The 20,582-nt window shown below is 44.6% G+C and overlaps 1 protein-coding gene and 1 pseudogene across 3 annotated transcripts in view; both read left to right on the top strand.

The window, feature by feature from the left end:
- The window catches only part of LOC139050652 (ral GTPase-activating protein subunit beta), a 61,225-nt gene that overhangs the window by 10,040 nt on the left and 30,603 nt on the right, over positions 1 to 20,582 (top strand). The window contains exons 7-14 of one of the 3 annotated variants that reach the window (XM_070527243.1): positions 1,141 to 1,311; positions 2,960 to 3,238; positions 4,407 to 4,705; positions 7,650 to 7,792; positions 7,883 to 7,986; positions 8,515 to 8,628; positions 10,749 to 10,871; positions 18,670 to 18,753. In XM_070527243.1, coding sequence (XP_070383344.1) covers positions 1,141 to 1,311; positions 2,960 to 3,238; positions 4,407 to 4,705; positions 7,650 to 7,792; positions 7,883 to 7,986; positions 8,515 to 8,628; positions 10,749 to 10,871; positions 18,670 to 18,753 — 1,317 coding nt within the window. Of the gene's footprint in view, positions 1 to 1,140; positions 1,312 to 2,959; positions 3,239 to 4,406; positions 4,706 to 7,649; positions 7,793 to 7,882; positions 7,987 to 8,514; positions 8,629 to 10,748; positions 10,872 to 18,669; positions 18,790 to 20,582 lie in introns of all 3 variants that reach the window. The other 2 variants (XM_070527242.1, XM_070527244.1) reach the window with 2 other exon arrangements.
- Positions 6,041 to 6,220, top strand: LOC139051157 (U2 spliceosomal RNA; annotated as a pseudogene).

Here is a 20,582-nt window from a genome sequence, read left to right as displayed (position 1 = left end):
AATTAAACTAAAGTTTGAATTAAGCAAGTTTAAATTAACGAGATTCTACTGTAATTAGCATCAAAACTTCCACCCAATCACAGTGATTGTCAATTATTTATTTATTTATTTGTTTGTTTACAGTACTGCTAACTGCAAGAGAGGGCTAGGGGTCCTAGCAGAGTGGAATGCACAAATGAAAATACATCATACATACATCAGTGCAGTGGACTTCCATTAACTCAACACTGTTTAATTTGATTTGTCAGTTAATTTCGATCCCGTCCAGTGCCCATGCGTTTTTATGGGCCCAAACTTTTGTTATTTGGTCACAAATTTGGCCTTGACCAGGTAATTTGTTCTTGACCAGTCAGCAGACACGCTCTGGACCCATATAGTGACCCCCAAAGTGACCTCTTTTGTGGCAGCGTCTCTGTCGGTAGAATGGGTTAAATGTGTTAAACACGTCACCTTTCATTGAAAACGACTATTTTTGGCCTGCCCTAGGAAGATGTTCTAGCAATAACTGTTGCTCACTGTGCCTGGTTATGGTATTTACCCAATCCTTAAAGCAGTACGGAGGAGAAATTCACCTCTCTGCAGCACAGAGCGCGCACCAAGGAACCACTACGTCATGCCTTCGTTGGGCAGCGTAGCCCCTTGGAGCTCACCGTGGGCATGGGGGAGCATTTGTTAAAGAACTGCAAATACTCCTCCATCCCCAGGGAGGAGGGCCCTGAGTTCAACACGCACCCTATATTTATATGTCTGAAGTAGAAAACTAGTGTAGAAATGACATTAAAGATTCTAAACAAAGTAGAAATCTAATCCGCATGCGACCTTTTATCAAGAAAAATGGGGAAGGGTCGGATATGTGTTGCACCACGGCAGCCTAAAGTCAGCTTCGGGTTACCTGAAGTCATCTTCGCCGCATGATTCCTGTATGCTGTAAAGCATACAAACGTTGCAAAGGTGGGTTTGGCATCGTTTCTGATTGCACCACGCAGGCAGTTTCCGGCCCAAATTTAAACAAGTTCTTTACGAGGCCCTACAGTTACTATTTGAGAAAGAGTATTTTGATTGGACAGGGATGAGGACTCCCATAAAAGAACAGTGCTCACTCCTTTAAACCTGGTGCTCCCTGTGACTTTGTCACTCCAGGCATAAGCCCTGTTGTGGCAGACGAAGACCACCAGAAGTTAACATCCCACAGCAGTTCCTCTTCAACGGGCAGCGGATCAGCAAGTACAAACACTGGGTCCGGGACAACCACGACTCCCCCGCATCAGAGGAGGGGGGCCACCCGCATCACTGCCATCTCAAACTTGAAAGGTGTGTAGTCGATGATGCCTATGCTTCGAGCTGGTGGTGGCATGCCTCCCATATATCATGTTTGAACAGATTTTAAAAAAATTTCTTGGAGCATGTAGTGCAATTCGGTCTGGTCAGGTGGATTACGTGGAGAGGAGGAGATCACTTGCACGGCGAATTGCAGTGTGGAGATTGTAAATGAAGAAGAGAGTCACTAGTTAAGCTGCAGTTATTCTTTTTAGGACATGTGTTAAAGGTGCGAGACGGGGTTAAGACGTAATGAAGTATGTCTAGTTGTTGGTGGAAATCATTAAGAGTAGTGTATTTTCTAGATATCTGTCCTTAAAATTTATTGCGAAATGCATCAGTGTTACTGTTGGCTGCTTTGCCAGGTCTCCCTTTCAATGCTCAAGTAAAACCTCACAATACCATCTGCAGTCAAACTGGTTGGTTGACTGACACACATGCTGTCTCTCACTGTAAGTAGTAGTGTTATCCGTTTTTCTGCCTTTATTTTTGTTTTGTTTGCACTGTTTAGTACCTCTGGAATGAACCCTTGCTTATGGACACAGCCATAGGGCACATGGAAGCTACTTCTGCTGTTGAACTATTTGTACTCTCATGTGTTTCTTCCTTCTTTTTTATCATCAGTTGATATACTCTAGATGCTCTACTGCAAGAACAAAATGAGTTTCGCTGCACTGAGAGCTCGTATTCTGAGATACTCCTCAAATTACCGACTAGCGATTAGTAGTAGATGTGCTGACGAAGCGCAAAGTTGTGTCACTTGAGATGAAGCTGCAAATTTTGTAAGACTCAAAGTACTAACTTGCGCAGTCGATGATATTGACAATTCTGAAAACCAAGAGTGTCATAATCATGAAATCTAAAACCAATGACCACGCCGATCAATGGAAGAGGCGGGCTTTGTGTGCCAGGGCGAAACCAACACGGTGGCAACTGCTGACGTTTCCGAAGTCTGGGAGTACATCGCTACTGGCGATGAAATAGGTGGTGCTTTGATGGAGGAATTTCTGTGTGCAGGTAGCGCTACCTTGTTCTACAAAAAAATCTCCGACAGGGCGATCATTGTTGCGACCGACGGTGGCGTTGTGTGACAGAGGCGATGACAGCAACGACAGTGACGACGAGATTGACAGCGGCCCGTCTTTGACACCAACCCCAATGTTCACGTAAAGTGTACAGTTGTCGATAAAGTCGTCCGTTGATTTCATGCGCTCTGTAGCCATCAGTGTTCATGCAGCCGCTGGATGCGATGCACACCGCGGTTGTGAACCTGAAACTTCCGTGAAAGCTAGTGCAGATTTCTGGCTGTTTTGGTGCCTAACGCTTGACATGCTGTTTAAAGGCATAAATAAGTGTTTCATTTTTCACAGCCTACTTTCTGCAACGTCAGTTTTTTATTGTAAGTGGCAGATTTGGTTTCGGAGCTACAAAGGTATGTTTGGCAGCTCTTTTTCTTTTGTCACGGCTGTACATATATAGCATTGATCGGTTATAACAATCGGATTTTTCATTCTTCTTGATAGCATTATAAGTGGACTGCCCTGTATACCTCAAAAAACAGTGCCTTCCTGAACGACCACTGACTACTACTCTAACGACTACTACAACAACTGCATCACCGTTAATGGCTTTTTCTCTCCAGGCATGTCGAAGCCAGGGGTGTTTTCCAACATCCGCTCGAGTACGGCATCGGCTTTGGCACCCGCAGCAGTGACGGGAGCGTCGCTAGCCACGGCCCCTCTGGTTCCGCCTCCGACACCACCAGCCACCACTGCGTCTCAGCAGCTGAGGCCAACGCCCGCACCTATGCGTCCGCGGTGCAACTCGGTACTGCACCTGTACGGTGCGTGGCTGTTTGAGGCGGCACTGGTGGGTTCTGAACTGGATGCGCAGGGCAGTTCTGGCCTCCTTCAGGCTGAAGGTGAGGAGACCTGGTGGACTTTAATCCTATGTAGGACAACTGCAATGAGATCGTGAATCAATGTGAATAACCTAGTTTCAGATAGCGTAGATATGCAGGGCCTTCAGGTGGCGTAGTGGCGTAGTGGCCATGGCGTTGTACAGCTAAGCCCAAGGATGCGAGACCAAATCCTAGCTGTAGTGGCCATATTTCGATGGGGGCAGGTGGTCCAGCTTCAGGTGGTCCAAATTAATCTATAGTTTTTAATACAGTGTGCCTCATTATCATATTGTGGTTCTGGTGCATAAAAATACAGAATTAAACCTCGGAAATTAATTTAATTTGAGGGCCTTCAGCATTGCACTATCAGTGCTTTAATAAAAAGGCTGGCTACGCTGGCTATGCAAATGTTGTTTGCACACAGGGTTTATGCTCGTTGACAGACACAAATGGTGCAAACAATTACAGTATTTGAATGCCGTGCTCATAACAATGTAATTACAGAAAATTTTTTATTAAGACAGCCGTATGTTACTTTGCTTCCAAGGTATTCATAACCAAAGTTAACAACCAGAACGCTAATTTGGCTTTCACAGGCAGCAATCTCGACACAAAGATGAACTTCCAATGTTACCTAGCAGATTTCTCATAGGACATCATACTCTATTATTTGTTGTTGTTTTACTTTTGTTTTTGTGATGTCTTTGTCGTCTTTCTTCCTGCTTTACTTTCCTTCTTCCTATCTTTAATTACAATGTTTCTATGCCCTCCTTCTTAAAGAGTAGGCAGATGTGGTGGCCCTTTTGGTGGCAGTTGATAGCTTGCTTTTTCATTATTTTCCGTTATGTCTACTGCATAGTTGACTATTCCTTAATCAATCTCACTTAATAAACTTTCGCTTAATTCGAACGCACTGGAATGTCCTGGTGTGAAACTATACATTGCTTGGAAATAAAAATTTTTTCCGTTCGAACTTAAAGGCATGCCACTTCGGTTAATTCGACTCCTGTCGGCATAATGCATTCATGCATAAGATTGTTATGTTCCGCTAAAGCCAGAGACAGTGCTCTGATTTTGATGCCTATCGCTCCAAATGTGCGGTACCGATAGTAAAAACTTTATGATTGCCTCTCATATATGTTTTTGAACAAAATAACAATCTCGGACATCGCTTTACACGAACGTGCAGGCACGGAAAGCAGCATGCACTCGCGCTCGGGCTCGCTTCTCGAGTCCGCCGGTAGCGGAAGCAGTAGCACTCGCAGCGCGGTCTCGGCCTCGGGAGGCGGCTCGACGTCCTTGCCGGGCATGCCCGAGGCCATCGAGTTCCCACCGTGCCTGAGCGTCGAGAGCTTCGAGGCCGGCCAGGCCGAAGCCGTGGGCACGCTCTGCCGTCTCTTCTGCTCCAAGCGTACGGGCGAGGAGATCCTGCCCGTCTACTTCTCCCGGTTCTACCTCGCCCTGCAACACTGCCTGGGCAGCATCGAGGTGCTTGTTGCATTCTGTTTCAGTTCGGTCTTTGCTCTGCCCCGCTGGTTTCTTGTTTGTTTTTCTTTATTCTTGTAGGTCAGTTTCTCTGGTTCTTCTAGAAGCATATACGTTTTGCCACTTCCATTTCCTTGATGGTTATATTTTATTCCAGTCTAACATTGTTTGATTACCTTTTATTTCCTGTTTATTGTGTTCTCTTTGATATTAATTCGTTCTACTGATGTTCTATTGTGTTGCCAACCTAAAGGAATTGTGATGCTTTGTTTTAATTTCTAACCTAGAGTCATGTTTTCAGTATCACTGCTCTGGGACCCTCCTTTATATATACACATTTTGTAATATCTGTTTTTATGTATAAACTCAAATCAAGCTCAAAGGAGTACCCGCTGCATTAGCTTAGTGACTATGGCATTGCGCTGCAGAGTTAGAGGTCGTACATTCGTACCACGGCCATCGCAGCCACATTTCAGTGGAAGTGAAATGCAAAAACGCTCATGCACTTAGATTCAAGTGCACATTAAAGAACACGCAGTGGGTCAGAAACTAATCCAGAGCTTCCCACAACGACATGTTTCATAATGCTACGGAACAGTATTTGCGATGACGAAGAGGCGAGCATTGTGAAGACGACGACGATGAGAGGCTAGCGCGGGCTGTTGCCTCTTGGCCAAGTGCAGCGTATTTCCTTGTAAATATACCTCCATATAGCTTTTGTCTGTGTCTTCCTACGTAACATATCTGGTGGAGGTGCTGGGTTCTGCTGGGTTCTGTAAAATCTCAGTTCTGTCATGTAATACTCCAGAATTTAATTTAAAGTTTTCTCAAAGCAGTGTTTACACATATTTTTGGAGTAGTATAAACACTACTGCATGTTCGGAAAAATGTTCAAAACATTCAGATTTCTGAATATTCATGATGGAATTGGCAGACTAAATAAATGCCAGAAATGCATTCAGAATGAAATATTTATTTAGGAAAGACACATAAAAACTTTTTAAAAAGTTGGCTTTGCTGCATTGCTTAAAGTTGGCATGTTCAGTGCCAATAAAGTAAAAAAAAATCATGAGCCATTCCACTTTGTGAAGGTAGATGACCAGTGAAGCTGTTTATCGTATGCCACAGATCTGACACAGAATTTTGAACATAGGTACGGACTCGTTTACCACAATCTTTATATACATGGATGATAGGACGGCTGCCTTGAGGAGTTGGAGGAAACTAGACACGCGTGAGGTTTTGACGGGACCGCCACCATGAGAGAGCGGAAGGAAAGGAAAGGAGATACGCACGCGCTTGGAATGCAGACAAAAAGAGGGTGGTGCGAACATAGACATGACCGACACGCGTCAAAGTGTAGTATCTGTTCTTATTAGCTTAATATCCGATACGGGTTGTATTTGGACCGAAGATATTAAACTTATTTTTGCAAGTTGGTGAAGTGCTTGACACATGTTTCACCTCTGCCGCAGGTCAGCCGAGTATTACACTATCTTTTGGATTGGCCCACGGTTTTTGGTCTACGGACATTGATCTGCTTGAAACTAGCCGTATACAGCTTCACTGTAAAATGTGACTGTCCCAAACATGACTTTTGCTTTATGACAGCTGTGACGCAGCCAACTGCCATGTGGAATCATGTTCAGTGATGTGGAAAGGCCTCACTTATTGTGGTCTCCATTAGCGTGGCCTCACTTAGCGTGCTGGCCTATGACGACATCGTTTTTCATATTGCCACCTCTAAAAATACACCTAGATTTCAAATTTCTTTCTGTGCAGCACCATTTTTGACTGAAAAACAGGACTAGACATGTGGACATGCTCAGATTGTCTCTGGTGAGATAAATGTACACTTTTTACTGGGAACTAGCTCAGCTCATCCATGGTAGCTGGTGGGCAACACGAGTAGACATGCCGAGCTCGTCCGTCGGAAGTAAAGGGTTAGTTCATTTGATGCTAAAGTTGGTCGCTAAATATCAGACGTGGCATCATCTATGTTATTATGGTGGGATGACACAAAGTGAAATTTGCTGACATCGTGCATTGGTGATGTTGCTGATAACAAAAAAGTCAATGAGAGTTCTGTTGCTAATTGCTTCTGGCTGCGCATGTGTGTAGAAGCCACAACAATTGCAAGAATGGAGTGAGACGAACTGTCATGACATCATGATGCATCCACTCCCTGCGGACCAAACCTGGAATTAGTTTGCAGGACACACATAGGACATTAAATGGACCCTAAAGAAAGATGTTAAGTAAAGCCAGATTTAATTATTAGGCTACTGTAATATCTAATTCATCATTTCTAGTGAGTACAAACCTTTCCTAAATGAGAAAATTATAAAAATGAAGAAACCGAAGTGGTGCCACCTTTTGTGAACTATGGCACCTCTCATGTGACGTCATTCGTGGCTGGTTCGCAGAAAGTGCCATAGAGGGAGGTCATGTGGAAATTACGTCAGCTTGTCTGTTTTGGCCCGGGTGGTTCAAATTGAAGAGCTGTAGTGGAACCTTCAGCGACAACTTTCTACACAATAAAGTGATACATTGGCGCACAGGATAAATAATCTTATATATTGGCATTTCTGGATAAATAGTCTATCTAGCTTGACTTATTATTCTACCTTTCTGTCGGCTTCAATTCAATAAGTCAACCACTTCTGTCTACTTTAGACATCCTGATCCTCCTTTTAGACATTTTTAGACATCTGTTAGACGTTTATTAGATGACTTTTAGATATTGTGGTTTACAAAATTGTACCCATTTTTTATTGTGGAGTTACAGAATTTTAAGCTTGATGCTTCAGTGAAGATAATTCTAGAGGTGGCTGCCCTCTTGCCATATCAGTCTCAGAAGAGCTTTTGAGTCGAGGCATGCTTTTGTATGTGCCATTAACCCAGAATGTTGAGCATGAAACGAACGTGCCCCATTGCGCTTCTTCAGCTGCGGAGTCAGGTGGTAGCCAGCATCCTGTTCAACTCGTGCAACCTCTTCCGCCAAGATCTGGAGGGAGTCAACGTCCTGCTGCCGCTCTTCCTACAAGCTCTCGAGTCAGTCTTCTGCGCCGATAAGGATTCCAAGATCAGGTCAGTGCAAACGGCTGGTGTCCCATGGTCTCCATATGCACCTCCATGGCATCGTCCACATTTTTTTCTTTTGTGTTTGTGTCTTGGTAGGTCTCTCTCCAACGTGCCCCAGGTTGAACTGCGTTGGGCTTCAACGCACCTGTTGCTGTCGATGTTGCCTTTGCCATTGCACTATGGGAACCTTACTTTGAAAGGTGAGTTTTCTGCGCTCAGTGAAAAAATTCTCATGCTGCTGAGCGACTGGCAGTAAAAATTATGCAACTCCCTATGCTGTGTTGGCATAAAGGACGAAAAAAAAACTGGTGCTGGCTAGTGTGTGATGATACTTCAACATGGTTTGACAAGTGAAAACTTCTTTACATGGTCTTCACAGTTGCTGGGATGACCAATTTGCTTTTGTGAAGGTGGAAGGAAAAAAGCCAAAGAAAAAGGAGGAGTTGAGAAATTTGTCAGTTGTCCACAGACAGTCGTATTGGCAAATACAGAACTTGTGTGTTGTTCATCTGGCTAACAACTTTGCTTGCGTAATGTGGTGTGTGTGTGATAAGTCGTCTGTAATCTTACCTTCAAATGTGACTCATTTCTCAAATAGCCTGACATTGTATTATCAGCAATGCTGTTGAGACAATGACGAATACCGTTTGAAGTCTAAAGCCAGTTAGATAAAAAACAAGGAACCGTGGATCATGTGCTCATTGCAGCTTATCAAAATTTTGTTGCAGATTTTGGCACAAACCAGTCCATCACATTTCAGTCACTGCGAGCGCGGCTTATGAACCTGCTGATTGGAGCGTTGCAGATAGAAACGGATTCGACCAACACCCAGATGTTGCTTGGTAAGACCACTTTCTGCTGGTGTTTCGTTTAGTCGTGCTAGTTTTCTGAGGTTCTTCAAGTGGCTTAAGGCTGTGTCTTGCGTATTGAAGGCCATGACGTGGTGGTTTCTAAACATATATCCAATGAGAGAATTCCTGTCTGCTGTCAGTTTAATCAGTTTTATCAACTGAATGTAGTTTTACGCTATTGCATGGTGTATGCATAAATCTGAACACCAGGCCTGTGTGTTGAATACTAAATGCCATGATATAGCGGATTATTAGCGGCAAGGAAATCCTGCCAACCTTCAGTTTCCTCGTTTAGCTTTCTCAATTGAATTTTGCTTGACACACCCCACAATCTATGGTTGAAGTCCAGCTATAACCAACTGCAATGATATTGCAAAATTCATTGTGAGCAACATTTCATTTACAAGTTAACAGAATTGAGTGCATCAAGAAATCCTAAAAGATCGCCTCCATCTTGCATGACAAGATGCGTACTTGCTGCGATGGTCCACCTCAACATGCAAGATATCGAGCGTGGTCCTTGTGATGTACTCAAGCTCACTTTGTTAACTCCTGCATTCTCAACACAAGCCTCGTCTTGAAGATCTGCCTCGACTTCACTGAGTAGAGCACAGCGCTGTCACTTGACTAAAGATGACGTTGCACTTCCAAAACTCTCCTCAACAATTCCCGAGAGAAGTTGCTTGGGAAGTGCACCTTCGTTTCACTGCATTTGCCTAGTCATCCTCAGCATCTCACTACAAGGTCTTTTTTTCAAGAATCATTGTAAAGCGCCATCGAAGCGCAGTGGCCATTTCAGTCGAGGACTAACGCTACCATCAACATTCTTTTCACATTTTATTTGTAGAGAATGTCCGCCTTCCTGAAGTGCTGGGATTCAAAGCTGATATGATTGTTAACTGGTTAGAGATCAGCAGGAGACAACTGTGAAAAGGAAAAAAAAATGCAGGGAAGAGATCGTACAAGCATGGGTAACCTTACGAGATAAAGAAGAGATAGGGAGAATGCTAGATTACAATGTAGTTTCACTCCTAGAGCTTCCAACAGTGATTACTAAAGGGAGCTTTTGTACTAGTGTCTATGGGAGCTACAATTATGGCTGCTAGCTCACAGATTTGCCTAAATTCATGTCTCTGATTTCTTAAACCTGCTCACTTACTGGGACTTTGCCACGGCCCAGCAAAATTTCGTACGCTGCTCTGCCTGCTGCTCGATTTGTGTCACATGATCCGCATGTGGTGCCGCAAACATGGTGGCCGGGGACAAAGTTGCTGCCATGTTGACGGCACCAAACCACTACTTTACTTGCCGACTCATGATAAAACAGCGCTTGTTAGACCTAGTGGCATAGGCATACTGCCTTTGGTCAAAATTTGGTCGATTTGGTCAATTTTGGTCAAGGCATATTGCCTTGACCAAAATTTGCTGTTGCTTGGCGGAATGGCTGACGATAAGCCATTGCTGGAAGCTGTTCGTAATAATAGACCTCATCAGCAATCGAACGAGAGGTCACACTTGCTGGCTAGACTGATGGCCATATTAGCGTAGTACCGGTCCGTGGGCAGCATCATCCGCATCCAAAAAATCGGTTTGCAAGAGTACCCGGCAAGAGAAACTGGAAATAATTACATATTCTGGACATATGTGTGTGTTACGTCCAGCTGTGTAGTTTGCTTCAGACACAGCCAGCAAGGCCAACGAGTTGGTCTCATATAATTAAGCCAATTGTATGGTTGTGTACTAACAATCGTGCAAAGCATGTTTCTAATTTCTTATTGTTTGTATCGTGCATATCAGCCTGTATGCTTACAATGAATATAGAAAATAATGAAGGTATTTTTAAGTTGTATGCAATTTTGTTGTAACAAGGTTTAACAGTCTCTGTTGCCAGCCAGATTCACAGGGGTTTCCATTCGCAGTCATCATTGCTCAGTTGAGGTGGAACATCGAAGGGAGGAATATTCTAGAATATTAGAGTTACCCATGCCTTTTGTTTGGTGAAGAGGGCTTTCTAAAAGCAGGTGAAACACATTTTTCAGCTGCCTTTTTTGTTAGGTGTTCTGCATTTGCCTTTACTGCACAAGTAGCGTTGGCTTCTGCCCCGTTTGTAGGCGGCCTGCTGTTCTGTGTCCAAGATGCAACGGCTTATGAGGAGGCCAACCAGGTCACGCAACCGGGACCCTCCGGAGGGCAGGACAATGCCAGCATGACTTACTCTAACCTTCTGTGCTCAGGTGTGGTACAGCATGAACTTATATATAATATAGTGATGCTAAGCAATATTTCCTCCTTTTAGTTGAATGAGAATGTTTGGCAGAGTAGCCGAGGCAGCTCTGCCGAAACTGGAAAATGTGGACAGGAACACCTGGTAGAGATGCAAAACTATTGATGAGTTGACGGTCGATAGTATTCGTAGCTTTCTTTAACTATCAGTGGCATTGAAAGTACTATTGGTGCAGTCAACATCCAAGTTTTCGGACTGCGCCAGATTACGACCTCTCTCTCAGGCCGTCGTAGCCTGAAAGGGCGGTAGCATGGTTGTAGGGCAAGGGGGTAGGAGATGGGGGCCGGTTGAATAACAGATAGCATGGCAGAATTTCTTTGTATTTTGCCCTGGTCCCATTTGAAATTTATGTTGTATTCTAGATTCCATAAGGTGCCATTCCAGGGAGGATTCTACGTGAAGAATATTTTGTAAAGTGTAATAATAGCAGAGAGAATACCAGTGAATGGGGGTAGCTGATATTCTAGTTGACCTTAAGAGAATGAAATGGAGTTGGATAGGCCATCTAATGTGCAGGACAGACAACCGGTGGTCTGTTAGGGTTACGGATTGGATGCCAAGGGAAGGGAAGCATAGCCAGGGAAGGCAGCAAGTGAGAGTGTGTGACAAAGTTAGGAAACTTGTGAGCATAAGATTGTGTCAGCTGGTGCAAGACAGGAGCAATTGGAGATCACTGGTAGAGGCCTTTGTCCTGCAGCATGCGCAAAATGGCCTGATGATGAGTTGCAGAGATCAAAGCAAATGAAACATTGCGAGGCCACGGTAAAGCATGATTCCTCACCTGCCTCCTTTTATATTGGAGCTGCTCTGCCGATGTCACGTGGCATCTTGGGTCTTGACCCCTGCCCTTCAGTGCAGTGGTGGGCCATATGGATTCACTGCTCAATTATTTTTCAGAAATTAGCCTTTTCAGACAGCTTTAGCCAAAGTTTTCTTTGTGATGTAGAAAGGCCTAAATTCCTTGCCGTCATCTTACCTGGAAATATTGCCTTGTGCAGTAGTGGTTCGTAACACACTGACAGTGCGGTGGTTTGTGCTTGAACTAGGATGAAGACGGTGGGGCTGTAATGGATGTCGCGCGCACATCACCAGGCGAAGAAACCTAATATTGCTGTTAGGTTAATAACACGCTTGTACCCAAGAAATTACATGTAATTAGTCACTTGTAATCAATTACATTTTCAGTAACCGATCACACGTAACCAGTTGCATTTTTGATGAAACAAGCTCTGACAGCCGACGCAGCTTTGAGAACTTAAATTTGACAGGAACTACAGAGTCCAAAGGGACGAAAACTTGTACATGAGTTACCTTCTTCCCACATTCAGTGCCCTGCAGCTAGGCCTGAGTCACCTGAACATGACTGGCTTGCAGGTACACCTACTTCTCCTGGAGGCATGACCTCTGAGCATTTCTCCCCCTCTCCTGGATGTGCTTATAGGCAACCTTCATAGGTCATGAGAGCTGCTGAATTCTTCTTCGCTTGTGCGGTCTATGACTTTTCTGATATAGACTTATGATATCGACAAAAGATTTTGGCAGGTTAACTCATGTTTCTATCTATTTGACATTAAGTGACTTTTGTGCACCTATTTTTGTAATAGTAGTTTACAAATAGTACTTCTAGGGCTGAGTAATATGCAGCATTATATTAAATTACATAACAGATTTGGACACTTTTTCAAGAAACGTGAATGTTTGCTGGTGCCCGTAACAATTAGTTGTTTAAGTCTAAATGACTAATGAGTGAAGGGCATTGAGAGGAGGTCCATCATGTGTTAGCTGACAAATTGAAATGGCTCGATAGTGATGGTTGCTCCAGACGTTGATGCCAGGGAATCGCGTAATACGATTTTTTCAGTTTATCACTTGCCCTGTTGCGAACGCCTTCCCCTAGCCCCAGTAACAATGAAGCACTGTACATCGTAGAAAACCCAGACCCGAGCATCGTGACATTGAGCATGCTCTCCTTGCAATCAGTGTCTGTTGGCTTTACTATATGGTTGTTACTAATTTCAGACCTCAGAGCCCCTCAATGTCTCGTATCCCTGAACTATGGAGGGACTTAATTAGTGCTATGGTCACATGGTACCATGTTGCCCTGTTGCTGCTGGCAAACCTTGAAATCTGGGCAAAAGTTGAAGGATCTGGTTGCACTTGTGAATGAGAAGCAGATGTTTGTGAAGTTGCAAAGCTTCACTTCTTGGCATTATATTTATTTCACCGCCACATACAGAAACAAGCGCTGAGTTTGTGGTAGCTTCTTTTTGCATGTGTTTGTGTACTTGGTTTCAACCACTGTGGCATACTTTGATAATGATATAAGCAGTATTTGCTGGTAGCAGCACATAGCTGAATTTTTCGTCTTCAAGGCTGCAGTGGTATAATTTCAGTAGGAATGGGAGTTCAGCACTGGTACCAGTACATAAGAGGCACACAACAAACAGCCGTTAGGTTTCAACCACTGTGGTATATTTTGGCGCGCTTGGCAGTAGTGTGTGCTTGTACAGACAAAAGGAGACCTCTCTAATCACAGCAAATGTACAACACAGCCATCATGTGGTGCTCGTGTGGTATTTTGTAGTCACTTCTTTGGCAACCCGCTGTAGCATCTCAGCTGGTTGTGGTGTTCTGGTGCCGAGCTTAAGGTCATGGGTTCAATTCTCAGCCACTGCGGCTGCTTTACGGTGGGAATGCAAAAACGCTTGTATGCCGTGCTTCGGGCCTGTGTTGAAGAAGCTCGGGTGATCTGAATTCTAATATTACTTCACAGTAAACAAGTTCTTTGTTTTGACTTCTATCTTATTATGTTACACTTCTTCCTATGTAATATCTACATGATCAGCCCACATTTTTGCCCATGGACACGACAAATGCATTGGGGGGTAGAGCTATACAGTGCAGTCCACTTATAACAATATCGAGAAATATGGTAAATGCAGTATGATCGTTATAAACGATGATCGCTATATTTGGACTGCCGTAAAAAAAGCTGCCGAATGTACCTTCATAGCTCCGAAGCTGAATTTGCCATTTGCTCTAAAGAATAGATGTTGTAGAAAGTAGGCTGTGAAAAACAAAACTTTATTTCTAGCACCAATGATCCTGTCAAGCGTTAGGCGCGCTGAAATAATCTGAAATCTGCACTTACTTTTGTGGCAGATTTAGTTTCACAACCGCACTTTGCATAGCTTCCAGCTGCTGCACGAACACTGGTGGCAATCCTTTGAAATGCATAAAATCAATTAAGGAGTCAATCAACGACAGTGCACTTTTCGTGGGCATCGAGGTTGAGGTCGTGGAGCCACTGTCAATCTCGTCACTGTCGCTGCTGCCATTGCCACCGTCACACAACATTGCCGTCTTTTGTGACAGCACACCTCCGGCGATTGCCTCGTCGGTGATCTCATCGCATAATGAGGCAGCACTGTCTGCAGTCAAGAACTCCTCCTTTGACGCACCAACTGTGTCACCAGTAGCGACGTGCTCCCAGAGCTCGGTGAAGTCGGTGGCATCCACCGTGTTGGTCTCACTATCAGCAGGGGGGGGGGATGAGGTTCATCCTGTTGCACAAAGCCCTCCTTTTCGAAGCATTTTATGTAGTGGACTGCTTCACCACGTACCACGCACCATAAACGAAGCGCACGGCCTTCAAAAGGCTGATTTTCAGGTCAGGGGGCCCATCTGCATGGCCCGACATGCCAGGAGCTGTGCAGTCAATGACTAAGATTAGCCACTCCAGCATGTGCCGCCAATATAAAGCTTTAAAGTTGGCTATCGTGCCGGCGTCCAACGGCTGCATGCCTGCCGTCATGTTGGGAGGCAGAAACATCAATTCGATTGATGTCAGCTTCGGGTTAACGCTGTGTGCGCTACAGTTGTCCAATAGCAACACTACTCTACTTCCTTGACATTCAATTATGCTGTCCAACTCGAGCAGCAGCTCCTTGAACAAGTCGCGGGTCATCCACGCCTTCTTATTGCTGCAGACATGGATGTGCTAATTCTTGAAGCATGCTGGCTTCTTGGATCACCCACTAATGAAAGGCTCGAGGCGATGGTTCCCGTCCATGCTAACGCACAGCAACACAGTCATCTTAAGTTTAGAGTGCTTCCCGCCGGGGCATGTATCTCCTTAAAAAGCATGCATCTTTTATAGGAACATTGCAAAAAAAAGAGCAGCTTCGTCACAGTTGTAAATATCGTTGACCGCTTAATGCTCCAGCACACCAGGCAGCTTTGTCAGTAGCCACTGCTGCCTTGCTTGCATATCCAAGGACGCCGCTTCCCCTACCATGTTTCTACAAACGATGCCACGCCACTCCTTAAAACGCTGAATCCAGCCTCCTCCAGGCTAAAAATTTGGCCGTCCCAGAAGAAAAGTGAAGTTCTTTGCTTTGACAGCAAGTATTGGCCCACTGATTGGCAGCTTATGCGTGCAGCTTGTGATAAACCACTGGTAAAGCGACTCTTCCACATCGGCATACAAAGGGTCCTTAACCCTCATCCGCTGATCGGCATGGCCACTAATACTTCCTGCCTTCACAATCGCAGTGCTCCCGGTTTTCAGAATTGTAGATATTGTCAACTGAGCAAGCTCATATTTCTTCACAAGGGTGCTCACCTTGAAACTGCGTAAAAAGTTTTGCAAAATTTACATATTCACGTCAAGCGGCATAGCTTTGCGCTTTGTCAGCGCCATCTTTGAACTGGGCTGTCTGTTGCTTCGGTGGCTTCAGCTGTGAAGCTACTATCGCACTCGCTGCGAGAGGGACTGAGTTAGGGGATGGGCGCCACCGCTCCGCTTTGCTTTTTACCTTTTTTTTCTCGTTTCCTCTCTCTTTCGGTGAGATTGTGGGCAATGCTTGAGGCACAGAAATGTGAAGCAGCTGGGGTCGTCTTGTGGCGCGCTGCGCCAACTCGCAATGCTCTCTAGTGCATGGGCGGTATGGGCGGGGTGGGTCGTGCTGCGCGCTAATGGCGGCAGATACAAACTCGTGTAGGTGAATATCGCCCTGTCTCGGCATTGTTCATTTCAGAGAAACCAAGCAACGCAAATGTCAGGATTATTCTGCATGGCAAACGCTGTCCTGACGGCAAAATTTTGATCGTTATATCTGATATGCGATGAATAACATATTGTTATATATGCTTTTTCCCTCGTAGACCTAATGCATAGACCTAATGCATAAAATAACACTGTTACCGTGACCCATCGTTATAACCGATATATTGTTATATGTGGTATCGCTATAAGTGGACTGCACTGTACAGCTTTGCTGTACTAAAGGTATGTTTCTGACAGGCACTATGTAAGCAACAGGTTAACTATTCTCTCGAAAACGGCAACCCCATGTCTGGACCGTAAGGGGAAGAAAACATCCTCTTGGTGCCTAAGATCCGAGACAAAACTGACGGGCCCTCACATGGCTCTAAGGAATCTCACACCAGTCCGTGCGCGGTGGCACACCCACAAAATGTAATGGTGGCCGTGCATCCAGTCATCATCGCACGATTCAGACTGCCCCGTGTCGAGACTCAAACCACACACATTCTAATGCTATACGCCAGAACACTGGTGCGGAAGTCAGATGCAGGACAGGGCCAATCATTGCCTGTTACGGAAGGCCATCCATTTAACTAATCGGGGCAACGTCAAGTTGTGAATCTGCTCGCACCCACCCACTTGCTGTTCGTGAGGAGAATGGCTGTGGAGGTACCAGGAAAGTGTACCGCAGAAGGGGTTTCGAGGCCCCTCGTCACTGTCAAGTGCGATTGCTAATGTGGTACCAGTGGTTTTCCGGTGGTTTTCCGGTGGTTTTCTCCGCTGCCCGAGTTCTGCGGTAGTTCGAAGTGCCAGCTGCGTGTTCATTCTGCTTGCATGGAAGATGACGCTCTCTGTTTGCCGTCGACGACCATTACTCAAGTGCCATCGGTGCACAATGAGCGTGTCGAGATGAAAGGCCCCTTGCCCAGATGGCCTGCGCTGTGCCTTTTCGGTTTGTTTTACTACCATTCGGGGCTGTAGGCTCACGTAGAATATGCCACTAATTTGTGTGTAGGACTTTTTCAAAACCCTTGTAAACGTTGCAACTATTTCTTGTACGTTGTAAAGTTATCTATTATATTTGTCTGCTCCGGATAGTTTCACAGGTGCAATTTACAGAACTCATGAACTGATGAACTTTTTGGTGCTGTGTTACGAATTTGTAAATGTCATGCTTGTATGTTTTGAAATTTATAAATTTTCAACAATACAGTAGAACCTCGTTCATACATGTTGGAATAAGCCGGGAGAAAAAACTTACTAATCACGAAAATGTATGATCCCAAGTAGCCAAAAGAATTTGACAGACTCAATCAACTATTGTTGACATCTATGTAATGCGAAGCGTCACGCAGATCATTCTGGCAAGAGGCACCAACATGCATCGGCTCTGTGGTGCTCTGGCGGCCCGGGATGCATTTTGTTGTTCTTCTATTGCGTGGTGTTTTAAGAGGGTGACGGGAAACTTAAACGAAATCAAGGTGGTGGCAGACACGGAATGCCTCCGAAGCAAAACGTGATGCCCACATCGCGCCGCCTGCAGCAGGGAACGGCGTTGCAATGGGATTATCACCTGCTAAATGCGTGCAGTACGCTACCAATGGCACTGCGCACTACGCGCTGTAAAACAGATAGTGAAGGTGCTTATCGCAATAAATTTGGCAGCGATAGCTGTCAATGCAGCGTGCGATGATCTGGGCGGTGCCAGAATAAGACTGTGCATGCCATCGTTTTCTCGTGAGATGGCCGGCTATGCACTGTACTCAATTGCGCATGCTTCACGCCTTTTCTTGTTCACGTGGGATGAAGTGGTTGGAAAACATATACGATTGCAGTCTGCAGCAGGAAACAGCAGTGTGTTTTGGCTATCGCTTATTAAAATTTCAGCGGCGTCATGCACTGTGAAACAGATAGGTGAAGATCTTTATCGCAATAAGATTGGTGGTGATAGCTGTGAATGCTGCATGCAGTGACCCTGGAGAAGATTTGCTGGTACTGAAGTGAGAAACAGTGCGTGCTGGCGTTTTCACGTAAGATGGGCGGGAGAATATTTCGATGAACCTGCTGCGGCGGGTGGCTATATACTGTTCTGAATTAAGTGGGCCTCGCGCATTTTCTTGTTTACATGGAATCTAGCCGCTGCAAAACATATCATTCGCTCCCGATTTGGCAGCATACTGAACGTTGGTGCCAAGAAATCATGTTTCCTGGGCATGTATGAACCAGTAACAAATGAGCATTACTCTATTGGGTCATTTTTTGTGTCCTCGGTTGCGAACTTTGGCGCCGGGATAAACGTACGTAACTGGAATGTATCAATGAGGTATTACTGTATTTGTAAAAAAATTTCAGCTGCTAAACCAAAATTCTGCCTCCTCAAGCCACTAGAATTTTACTTTCTCTCACAATCACAACAAACTTAATTCAAATTGGTCCTGCGGTTGTCTCAAGTGCATTGAATGCATTTTTGCAATTAGTATGTATATTAATAGGGAAATCGAGGTTGGTCCTGAGCTGAAGATTTCTGCCAATTTCAATTTTCATTGCTGGAACACCTTAGGGTTCCCTCTGAGTAATAGAGTGTGGTTTGATTTTTAGTGGAGACATCAGCCACCATAAACAGTAAACCTACGCCCGTTTTGGAAGGGAAGATGCGGGTTCGACGAGTGTCTTGCCATCACAGAAACCTTCTGCCCTACAGATGACGAGGTGTCAGCACGAGAAAAGTCGTGTAGTGCGTCATCTGACTCGGATGCTGAATCCTGGTCAAGCTCAGAAGACTGTGGTAAATTCACTTGGGCCAGATGTGTACCGTTTGTCTGTACGTGTAAGCTTACATCTTGTGTGCCTGTGTGCGTGTGCATTCAAACAAACTCATTTGAAGCGCTGTCTCTCTAGCAGGCTGTGCCGTTGGTGTGAGAGGCTGCAGTGACTAGCCTTAACACAGCTCTCTGACTGTCCGTCGATTTTTCGCCGTGCATTTTGGAGCCGTTTGCAAAATGTCTGCAAAGGCATGCATGTTTAAGAGGAAGCTTTACAATGGGGTGTAACTCTGGTCTTTATATTCAAGTGTAGTAGGCTCCCTTCAGATGAATTTGTGACATTTAAGAACTCCACAGTGATGAACTTAGGGGTGTAAAGCATGGATTTATGAAGCATGGATGTGCTAAACTTGTTCATGCCAGGAACAGGATTGTTCATTACCAAAGACAAGCTGCTTTCATGTTATGCATTTATATATTCAGTGGTTCTGCTGAGACTATTATAATATTGAAAAGGCCGTACAATCCATCAATGAAGTGGGCAGCTGGCAGCTGTGATCACAAGATAACGTGTTCATGTAGATGGCAGTGGTCGTTGAGAAGTTTACAGTGTCCACTAAATGCAGGCTAAAGAATAGAGGCTTTAAATTGATGCCTTTCAAGGTGATGCCTTTTTCTGAATCACAAAGAATTTAGAAGACACCGTCAAGTCTTCGTCAACATCCCAGTTTTTAAATATTGCTCACATTCCATCTAAATATTGCAAACTTGGCTATCATTAATTAGTCGAAGTCATTATGTAACTTGCATCCCCGTTATGGCAGTGGTTATTGGGACCCGATTTTTTTTTTGCCAGCTTATAAAAGCGACTCAAGCCTTCCTGGAAGGAGCATTGCAGTGAAGCCATGCAGCTGCCCCTTGAAATGAAACTTCACAGGGCTACTGTAACTTATAGTACGATACAGTATTACTTCACAATAAATCAATTCTTTTTTTTGTCTTCTACCTCATTATATTACTGATCTTCCTATGTACTACCTCTGGGACGAGCTCACATTTTTGCCTACAGACACAACAAATGCATTGGAGGGTAGAGGTATACAGCTTCGCTATAACAATATGCCTCTGACAGGCACTATAACTGAATCTGTTCTTTTAAATGCAGATAGCTTCATTCAAATGGCTTCAGCCAAGGCCGAATGAGAGGATTTCTGCATTTCTGATGTAGTATTTTAAGCCGGAGCGATCCTGAAATAAAGCTTCCTCTGGAGTGGAATGTGTTTTGAGTACTTGTTCAATAGGTGGCAACGCTGTCACCATAGTGACCTGCTGCCACGGCTAGCAGCAAAGAACTTGTACGCTGGCTTCTTTATGTTTTTTGTGTGTGCATATGCATTGTGGAACAGTTTGCAGTGGCTTGTAAAGGTTGTCTGTGTATAAGCAGAATCTGCTTGAAGTGCTGCACTATGAGGCAGCAAAATAATCCATAGTGAACTGAGCAATAAATTTCTGGCATTGTGAACGTCGAAGAACAATTTGCTGCGGCTGTCTGAATGCAAGCTGCTTACAATCTGCAAGGTGTAGGAATGGGGCTTTCAAGGCAGTGCATGAATGGCTGCGTTGTTCGTGATTTGAATATCTTGCCTTTCATCTTCGAAGCAGCAGCCACGTGGAATAATTCATTGAATGTACAAGCTTCGCTGCAAAACTATCTGCCCTTCACACAACCTCCCCAGTTGGTACGGGCAGTCTAAGTGTTTGAAAAACACTCGTAACAGTCACTAGGTATGAACAGTAGCAATAAATAACTACAGAGTAAGTGCACTTCTTTTAACCTACCATCACCATTACC

Source organism: Dermacentor albipictus, chromosome 10, assembly GCF_038994185.2.
Source record: "Dermacentor albipictus isolate Rhodes 1998 colony chromosome 10, USDA_Dalb.pri_finalv2, whole genome shotgun sequence".
Classification (NCBI taxonomy): Eukaryota; Metazoa; Arthropoda; class Arachnida; order Ixodida; family Ixodidae; genus Dermacentor; species Dermacentor albipictus.
Note: the sequence above shows the minus strand (reverse complement) of the source record. Positions and strands in the feature narration are given on the sequence as shown.